We start from the raw sequence: 10,464 nt of genomic DNA on the forward strand, positions 1-10,464 counted from the left end.
GGGGGGGTACTTATGCATTTCCCCCCAAAAATAATATAAAGTTTTTTCTCTTGGGAGAATTAAGCAATTTGACTTATCAAAATTTATTTTTTCCTTTTTAGGTTTTTTAAAGTGTACCAAAAAAATAGAGTTACAACCTAAATGTGGACAATAAACGTAGCAAAAATTAATGAATAATTATTTGGGGCCAATTATCAAAGCTAACAATCAATTAGTGATTTTATAAGAAAAACATGAATTAGCTAGGAAATTTGTTATTAAAAAATATATAGTTAATGGTATTGTTTAACAATTTTTCCCTAAATATTTTAACAATGGAGTTTTGATATTTAGTGGTAGTGGTTTTTTTTTTCCTGGTAATAGTAAAATGGAATCAAAAACAGTTTATTTGAAAAAAAATTTAAAAAAATTAGTGCATATTGTACTAATTAGTGATACTTTATTTGTGCTCCAACACCTAAACTTTAGAAAAGATAATATATCTTTGGATATATTTTGTATCTCCTAAGAAATTTTGTTTTTATAAAAACCATCATATAAATGTGGATCAAACAAAACATTAGTGAAAACTCATAATGCTTCAAACATCATAAGTAAAGAATAATTAAAAAGGAAAAAAGGAGGGATTTATGAAAAAGATGGAGTATCCCTTAGTTTGACTTGCTCTAACCAATAATCTCAATAAGTCTTTGTAAGTTTATCTGTCATCAACATATGAATGCACTCACATCATCTTCTTCTTCAGTAATGTCTGATATAGACACTTAGAACGCCTTTTTAAACTTTCATACTCGACCTGACATTCTACATACGAAAATTGAAGAATACATCGATGTCGATCAGGAATGAAATTTGAGAATTTGACAGCCATCATTTTCCAATTTTCTAATCCATGATGTCGCACTGAACCTGCCAACACCATATCTTCTTTAACTTTCTCCATTTTTAAAGAAAAGTTTTGTGTGTTTTTTTTAGAGGAACTAACACTTCGTGAATTATGATCCAATTTTTTTCTTCTTAAAATAGGCATACCTCGCGCTAATGGGTGGTTATTAGATTTGAATGAATCAAGACCAACTAATGTGAATGTGACAAAAAGAAATAAGTGCTTTTTTTTCATTGTCATCTTCTCATAAAAATCGTGATATATAAATTGTATTTACTTTTCTTAAAAGAACATATTTTTTTTACGATATTAGTTTTTTAAATTGTTCATTTTTTTCAAGTTGAATTTGAAAATTTTACTAACTTTTTTTTAAAAGAACTTTTCAATTTTATAAAATTGGAAATGAAACAACGGTTTACAAAACACTATTGATGTCAGCTTCCCTCTCTAAGTCTGTAGAAATCTCTATTGATTTACCTAACTCACCACACTCATAGTAGGACTAGGAACAAACATATACTGACAAGTATCCGAATATATTGAATGGTCATCATAACCTGAAAACCTCTAACAGCAATCCTGATAAGTTTTGACCCGAGTTGTAGAAGCCTTGTCCAGAATAATCTCCCTCAGACGCTTGAATAGCTGCATGAACATGTACACTGAACTGAGGATGAAAACCCCTCCTTAAAGATCCCCTACCTCGAGATGAGGTACCACTAAAATAACAAGAAGTGCAAGACCTCTTGTCCGTCAAATCCCTAAATTCCTTGCGGCAAATAAGCTCAACCTCCATGGCCACCTCGATTACTCTTTGAAAAGAATCTCTAGACGAGGTTGTCTAATAAGTTACTACATGGATATGATAAGTCAAACTTCTCATGCATTGACAAATTCTTGGTCTTATCTGGCAAAATCACCAAAGCATAGTGAAACAAGGCATGAAATCTTGTCCTAAAATCGATCTGAAATACCATCTTAAGTCAAGTGCTCAAACTAACTCCACTTCTCCTCTTGCAAGTTACAGGGAATGAACCTGTTAGTCTAGTATCGACATCAGACCGCCACCACTTCTTAGATAGGCCACACATGTGAAAAAAAGTGTAATCCACTCTGTGGGACTCCACCAACATCACATTTTGTAACGTCTCATGACAACTCACAAGAAAGTCATAACTGTTCTCTCCTTGTCCAATGTGAAACTGAAGTAGATCTATTTTCTAGAACATCTCAAACCTCTTATGCTCCTCATTAGGCAACATATTTGGGCATAACTCATACACCAACACCCGACGAAGGCATACAATCACATATAAAAGTTGTTGTTGCGGCTGGATCCTAAAATTTTTGGTTTGGGTGTTGATCACGAATCTATTTTTCTTTCCTGGTCTAAGAATAGTCCAAAGTATTGGGTAACCTATCAGTCTACGTGATCCCCTTAAGCAAGTTAAATACTCAAACGAGAGTGTCGCTATTAAAAAATAGTAAAAAAAGACCTAAAAAGCAGATCGCCTAAAAAAGACCTCATGAGGTCTTTATTCCACAAAACATTTTTTAACTTATTTTTTTTAAAGCAAGAGACCTCATGATGTCATTCAAATCAAAAAGAAAATTCGCCAAATAATAATAGCGACTTGAAGGAAATTGGATTGGGTCACTCATGTGGGTCAATTCGAATCCATGTGAGAAGAATATATATATATATATATTAAATTAATAAATATAATGAAAATACAACTATTAGAAAAAGGTTCTCATAGGAGAAATTAACGTATCTTTCATTCTCTACAATTTCAAAAGAATCGACACTTCTTTTGCTTATTCTCCTTTTTCCTTCTACAATTCTAGTAAAGTTCGCGTGAAGATTCTTTGAAGTTTTCTTCTTCAAAAAGTGTTGGAACGAACAATTGTAACATGTACGATTTTAGACTGTAGCTTTATATAGTATAGTTCGTATTTATATTCATGTGATTGCACTTGAAACTATATTCAATGCTCCTGCAAATTAAGTGTATGATTAGATTCTCCATGACCTTACGAGGTTAATTTTAAATTTCAAAGAAAACATAGCAACCTCATCAGATCTCCAAAGATTTAAAAAAAAATTAAAAAAATATATTTAAAAAACGACCTCACGAGGTCTCTATTTCTAAAATATTCGTTGATTACTTTGATTAAAAAAAAAGACCTCATTAGAAAACTATTATAAAATATAAAATTCAGGAAAAAATAAAAATACCCCTAGACTATAGAAAAACGTTTAAAAATACCCTTTATCCATATCTTTTAGTATTCTAATACTCCCTTCCATTATCTTTTTTGCTCAGGTTTACACTTTATATATATTTTTTTTAAAATATTTATTATATGTATGAAATAAAAACCACAGATTATTTCCCATTATTTATCGGCACTTCGTCTTCCTCCACCGGTGATGAAGTCTGTAGTCTCTCTACCGGCGATGATGTCCGCAGCAGCAGCACCTCCATTGGCGAATTTCACGGCCACAACTGCTTCACGGCCTACAGCCCCCTTGATCCAGTGTAAGTTTCAAAATTCGCTTAATTTAAAAAAAAAATCCATGTTAGGTTTTACCTTTTGATGATAAGCTCTAAAACACTTTATTAATTCCTCATTAGGTTCATTAATTATGATTTTATTTTCTACTTTTGCTGCTAATTTTTAATGATACTTCAAATAATCGTGCTTGTTCAATAATTAATGAATTTTTGCAATAATATTAGTTATAATTAAGAAATCGTGTCATTGTGGTAATGTTGTTAAAATAAGTATTGAGATTTTAGTTGAATATATTGGGGGAAGAAGTTGAGTGAACTGCTACAATCAGTTTCTAGTTGTACTGGCTACTTCGATCTTAATGGAATCATCAGTTTTATGTAAAGAATCGAGAACATTTGTAAAGGGTAAAGAATGTTAACAACATTAAAGTATTGAGGGAACATCGAATGCTCTTTTATGGTTCCGATGATTACTATCTTGTTATTTCGGTGTGGAGATCAGGCAGTTGAGCATATGATAATTGATAGTAGTTGCAGTGCCACCATTATAGGGGTCAAGTAGGATTTTGTTTTACTGTTCACTTTGTTTTGTAATTAACTCAATCACACAATATTGTGTATGTTCTCATTGGAAAGTTCTGAAAAATGTACAAAGTTCAATTTTTTTTTGATGTAGTCCCCTAATTTAGTTTACTTGCATGTTGATTCTTCACTTTGAGTCATACAAATTTTGTTTATTGGACCTGTTCATTGGGAAAAAAGTTTATAAATTTTAAGTGTGGGTGATTTATAATTAAAAGTTGATGCTTACTTACTCTGTCCTATGAATTGTTATGAATTGGTCAGTGTTATCAAATGCGCGCTTTAGGTGCGCTTAAGCCCTGAAGCGAGGCTCAAAACGTGTTGAGCGCTTCGCCTCGCTTTATGTGCGCTTCAGTGTCGTCATCAAGGTTTTGAGACAAACTTTTCTTGGCCAATGAGCCTCTTATGAAGAAGTGACACTAAACAATTGATATTTCATTTTATCATAATCTTTTTTCATCTTCTTTGGTCATATATTTGTCATTTATGTTTATAATTTTTAGTCTTGGACTAAACATATACATTTGTATTTTTTTCTCCCGTTGCGCCTTTTTTCATTAAAGCCCACGCTTTATTTGCGCTTTGCGCTTAAAGCCCCCACAGACCTTAGAGCTTTTTTGTGCTTTTCGCCTTTGATTACACTGGAATTGGTCTTGCCAACTTAATTGTCTTGTTGATCAAATTTCTATTCCATGTTCCACAATATAAATATGATGGTCTTCTATTAACTATCGGCTTTATCATTAAGCAATTGCAAGTTTTATTTTAAATATTAGGTGAAGGTTGCATGATTGTTTGAAATTTTTTGGTATTAGCTTTAGAGCTTGTTTGGTTGACTTTTTCATTTTTGACTTATAAGCCAAAAGCTATAGAATTTATGGGTTTTGGCCTATTTTTAGCATTTTAGTTTAAAACTAAGTGCTTGTAAGCACTTTTTTAACTTATCCAAACACTCCAAAAATACTTAAGCTATTTTAAGCTTAAAAACACTTTAAAAAAGTCAATCCAAATGGGCTCTAGTCTTTTTTAAGGTAAATGTTTCACTTAGTTGCAAGGCTATTTTCTCCCAAACCATAGACCCTACCCTATGCCCCTCCACTTCTTTTCTTAAGTATCCTAATGCTACCCACAACCACAGACTCAACATCAACAACATAGAAGGCACACAAGCAGGAGGATACAAACTTGAAATGTCCTTTTTAGCACATGCAAACGTAAGTCAGCTGAGTGCCTTTCATAATGCTTGTGACAACTATTTTATGTAATAACTTTTGCTTGCAGTCGTGAAAAGATAACTCTAACTTGAAGCCAATATTCTTTCAAAATGCTTCAAGATTAAGTAGAACAAGTTTACAATTTGATTATTAAGATAATGGAAACACCAAGTATTTACAAGTATGTTACATTAGTTTCATGAAGTTGGAGGTTGAGTGAACTTTGAATCATGAAAGTGACCTATTATTGAGGTCGCTTTTTAGGTCTCTTTTTCCGGAAAAAAAACCTCATGAGGTCTCCATTTTAGGTCTCTTTTTACTGTTTTTTAAGTAGTGTAATTAATGAACCAAACTTTTATCTGATTCGAAAACTATCATTTGATTATGTTTTCTTGGATAGGCCTGGTTGTAGGTGAGAAAGTATTTCTCATTGAAAATGCACAGTTTCTGTTGGAATACTCCTACTGTATAAGATCATCATGTCAAATCTTGTTGTTGCAGAGTTGTTTTGTTTGTTCTTTCAAAATGGACTGCTGTTCTCTTCAATGGATATACATAATTATTTCAATTCCTTTTGGCAGGTAACTTGCTGTTCTATGTTAGACATCACGTTTACTCTCATAAGAAGTATTCCAAAAATGGAATTACCATTAAGTATAGAGATCTCCTGAAGCACATCAGACCAGAAAAGGGATATTCTTCAACGAGTGTTCGAGGCACCATTTATTGTTCAAATCAGAAGGAAAGAAATGTTGGCTTGCCTTCTGATCATATCGCAGTTGGTGCAAAAGTGATATATGCTGCTGCTCCTGCAATGGGTCATAATCAGGTAAAGTAAATCTACTTACCATATGCATTGTCAAGCTAGCTTTGTGATTCCAGGAATCATTTACTTCATTCTTCTCCTAAAACTGTTGTGGACCCAGCTCATGAGGAGAAACTTTTATCTCTCTTTTTTGATGCCCACCATGAGAGTTAAACTAAAGCTATATATGGTGCTACGGTTTTGATCAAGTGTTTACCTTGCAACCGCTTATGACTTGAGGAGGAATCTACCCAAACTCTAATATCAGAGTTGCAACTAGAAATTTTCTCTTCTTTTACGGCCTAACGTTTTTTTTTGTAGAAGAATCTCCTCAGGGGGTTCGAATTGTTTCAAGTGTCTTGATCAATTTAAATGGCAGTGAAATCTGAAACATAGAACTGTTATATGTCATAAACCTCAAAATATGCTGTCATCAAGTTCATTACAACCTCTATGAACTTCCTATCCAGTTTTGGCTGCCCAAAGGGAGTAGCAATATTTTTTTTCCACCCATTTAATTGCAAAGATTAGCAAATTACTGCCTTTACGGTTATTCTTTCTCTATATTCTCACTGTTTGTCTTTTTCCCACAATTGTCTTATTGGTTTTCCTACTTAGATATTATTTTGAGAATTAGGTAGATAATGTTAATATATGTTCCCTAAGAGAAAGTTGTGCTTATTCTGTTCCATGTAGTTGCACGTCATTCTGTCGCCTGCATGTGCGAAAAGTAGATATTATTTCCAAGGTTCACTTATCTGCAATTTAACAAAGTTCTTGTAAGAAATGCCTAGATTTTTGTTCTTTGCAAGGTGCCATTTATTCTCTATCAGATGTCCAGAACTCATGTATGCTAAAGTTCTGAATCTCAATTCCAGTGACATTTTAGTTAAATGTCCTACAATAGGATCCTTCTCTTTCCAGGTATCATTCCTCCTTCAACATGAAACCTATTTAAATTGAGGGCATGTGCCACTTTTCGGCTGGTTGGAGATTGACAGGTTTTTATTATTAATTTGTCTATGCCTTTCCCTTTCAAAACACATCGTAGACATCTAAATCTTATTGGATCAGTCCATACAATACTTGTGCTAAATCCTAAATTCAAGACACGTTGGATCAAGTCAACATTTTCGGTCAATAAGTTCCAAATTAATGATTTAATTCAAAATTATATGACTTAAGTGAAATCCAATGTCACGACCCAAATCTGAAGGGCCGTGACCGCCACTTAGTGAGCATATACCCCACCAAGCAAACCAACTCTCTTAGTTATCATTAGGTAAGCAGTCAGAGGAAATGTTCTATTGCTCAATGGTCAAAGAATCTAACTTCAAGAATTTTAGTTTCAGGAACTCTGTCTGTCATGCCCCATTGCGCACTGTGATCTGTCTGTCTAAGTTTTCTTCCCCTGGATATGGGTGTTAAATTTGGTGTTAAATTTAATTTGGTTTGATTTGGTTTTTCTGTTTATCTTGAGACTTGAGTACCTCTATTTGTAATGCTGAGCAGCTATGCACGACCAACTAGTTAAAGTTAACATAACGAGACCGGAATGTAGAAGTCGAAAGCTTGATAGTTTTATCTTCTGTTTTAGAGAATACAAAATGTTCTCCAATTTTCTTACCTTTTTTGTTCCAATTCTATTGGATGTCCCTGTAGGAACTCTTACCTTTATTGCTTGATGTTTCTCGTACTGTAGTTTTGCACCTTTTCTGAGGCATTCTCTCTTTTCCTAGCATGTCTATCGTGTGGTTACATTGGACTGACAAACTGTGCCACTGCCATTTCTTGTTCTGTGAGATGCTGCCTGAATCATCTGAATATATTTACTTTGATTCTATTTAAGTGTGATAGTTTGTTGCTCAATATTTTTGTTTAGACTAGATTTCACTTGCAAAATATCTTTGGGTAGAAATGCGCCATTCTATCTTAAACTTTTCACTCCTATGACCTTGCCCCTTAATTTTGCTGGCTAAAGTAGTTGATATACATCTGAGTTTTCAGGTTCCTACAGTGCAAGGATCCTTAATCAAAGTACTTAGTTGGATGTCATAGAACAACTCCTTTTATTTCTACTGATTTTTGTTAATATTCTGTTGCATGATTTCCTTAGGGTAAGAACAGCGTAAACTTCACCATCCTAACATTTAGCTTAAATCTTTTGTTGATTCTCTTTACTAGGTCTTTGTTTTGGGGAATATCTATTTCTTGGAATTCAGTCACTAAAAATTTTCAGGAATCACATCCAGAATGCAACTCTAGAGTTCCTGCAATTTTGACAGCTTTGGAAAAGATGAAACTGACTTCAAAGGTATGCCACAAACATAGGACAATTATTTGTCAATGCTGATTCTTATGTTTATTGTTTTCACCAGTGATGATAAAAGACAAACACATTGGGTATCTCTTGAGGGGTCATTTGGAATCAGAGATGAGGAAAATAAATTTGGGATAAAATGTGAGATAATTTTATAAAAATTACGCTAGGAAAAGGAAAAATGAAGTCTCCTAAAATCATGCTAAATATTAACGAAATCTGTTCCATGAAGTTAAAGCAAAGATGTTGCACATGCCCAACTTGCAAACCGAAGTATGAAAAGTCCTTTTGCTGAGGCCCTATGTAAGCACATACGCTATTTGTTTTCTGACGATACATGAAACAAACTCAAGGTGCGACTAGTAACTTTCTCTTTGATGAAGTGCCAATCAATTTCATTTTATTTTGTTCAGTCATGTTGAACATGATTCTGAGGCTCTGAGCTATACTGATTGCAACTTTATTGTGGAAGCTAGTAGAAGGCATTGACTCGCTCCATCTATCCATCTGTCTACGGGTTGAAGCTAGTAGGAAAGTGCAATCCCGTGCCATGTATGTCCAACCTAAGTTGCTCGGACTCGGGTGCGGGTATCCGAGACGGATGCGAATCCGAGAGTTGGATTCGGCAAAATTTAAATTTTAAGATTCGGGGGTGCGAATCCGAGTATGGATACGGGTGCGGGGATTCGGTTAAAATTATTCAATATTATAAAATATAATAATAATAATAATAATAAATATCTTGTAAAACGCTATACTTAAAAGGATATCAAATTATAGAATAGTACAAATTTAAAAGTATAAATTAAGTTACTTTGTTACCTTAAATTAAGTTTTAAAAAAATTTATAATTCCTTTTATTTAGTTATAAAAAAGAAATAATCATTTATATATATATATATATATTTAGCCTATTAAATTAGATAGTAGTACAATTCATTAAAGTTCTGACGTGCTGCCATATCTATATATACAGCATATTAAATTAGATAGTAGTACAATTCATTAAAGTTCTGACGTGCTGCCCTTTCTTCTCCCAAGAAACCCTAGCCTGCTTTTTCCTTTTCAAGAAAAAAACTTTGAATTATTTGTTCTTTCCCATGGAGCCCTTCGCCTCCTCTTTGTTCTTGTACAAAAAAAAAAAATCTGCCTTTTCTCTCTCTATTCTTGTAAGTTTTGTCTCTTCATTATTCTTTTCCATGGAGCAACCAGACCTTGTGACAACTTCGTCGTCGTCAACTTTCGCCGGCCATGAAATTGATCTCTTCTTCCCCATTTTTTCTCGGCTTTGGTCAAAGTATCCGGATCGGATTGACCGAATCCGACACGCACCCCGCACCCGCGCCCGCACCAGTGTCGCGTCGAGACGGGTTCGGCCGCAAAAATGAAGAGTCCGCGCAACATAGTGTCCAACAACTCTCTCCAAAAGTTCCCAGTAAAGTGAGGGTCTCAGTCACTAATGATATGCCTCGCCAAGCCCCAATACTTCAACACATTCTTAAAGAATAGCTTGACAGCTTCCTCGGCAACACAGAGCTTAGTGAGGCGTGCATGAAGATGGGCATACATCGAAAATCTATCCACGACCACTATAATAGTGCATAACCTCCGGACTTCGGCTAACATGTGATAAATTCTATAGCCTTGCTCTCCCATGGATCTCCGTAACTGGCAATGGTTCCAAAGTCCTCCAGGCTGTTGCTGCTCAACATCCTGTTGACAGAAAAGCCAAACCTGCATGTAACATTCAATGTCATCCAGTATGCACGCTGATAGTAAACCGACTAAACCAAGCCTCTTGTGACATTGGCCTGGATCACCATCCCAAATGGTGTCATTACTCTCCTACATGATGTGCCACCTAATGACACTCCCATTTCAGCTATTTAGCTAAACCTTGTGTGAGCTACCTCCTATTCTTAAGTGTTAGCAATATACAGGAAGGATTTTATAGGAGCTACCATCCTACGCTAGAGTGAAGCAGTTTCTCCTAGGAACTTATGGGAGATATTATGAAGTCAGATCCGGTGAATTTTCCTTTGTCATAGGACCTTTACCACTATGGTGATCATAGGAGGGCAAGAGAATTCCTGGTAGAACTCTACCATTTGGGTTTATTTTTTGGGGGGAGGGGGGAG

At 34.6% G+C, this 10,464-nt stretch overlaps 1 protein-coding gene and 1 pseudogene across 4 annotated transcripts in view; both read left to right on the top strand.

The window, feature by feature from the left end:
* Positions 1 to 10,464, top strand: part of LOC102591760 (endoribonuclease Dicer homolog 2-like) — a 79,740-nt pseudogene that overhangs the window by 16,901 nt on the left and 52,375 nt on the right.
* Positions 3,256 to 10,464, top strand: part of LOC102589749 (histone deacetylase 14) — a 23,688-nt gene continuing 16,479 nt past the window's right edge. For 2 of the 4 annotated variants that reach the window (XM_006364432.2, XM_015303961.1), the window contains exons 1-3: positions 3,256 to 3,429; positions 5,783 to 6,030; positions 8,246 to 8,320. In XM_006364432.2, the coding sequence (XP_006364494.1) occupies positions 3,321 to 3,429; positions 5,783 to 6,030; positions 8,246 to 8,320 (432 nt within the window). In that variant the 5' untranslated portion in view covers positions 3,256 to 3,320. Of the gene's footprint in view, positions 3,430 to 5,782; positions 6,031 to 8,190; positions 8,321 to 10,464 lie in introns of those variants that run through there. The other 2 variants (XM_015303960.1, XM_015303962.1) reach the window with 2 other exon arrangements.

The sequence above is a fragment of the Solanum tuberosum genome, unplaced genomic scaffold (genome assembly GCF_000226075.1).
Source record: "Solanum tuberosum cultivar DM 1-3 516 R44 unplaced genomic scaffold, SolTub_3.0 scf00499, whole genome shotgun sequence".
NCBI classification, from domain to species: Eukaryota; Viridiplantae; Streptophyta; class Magnoliopsida; order Solanales; family Solanaceae; genus Solanum; species Solanum tuberosum.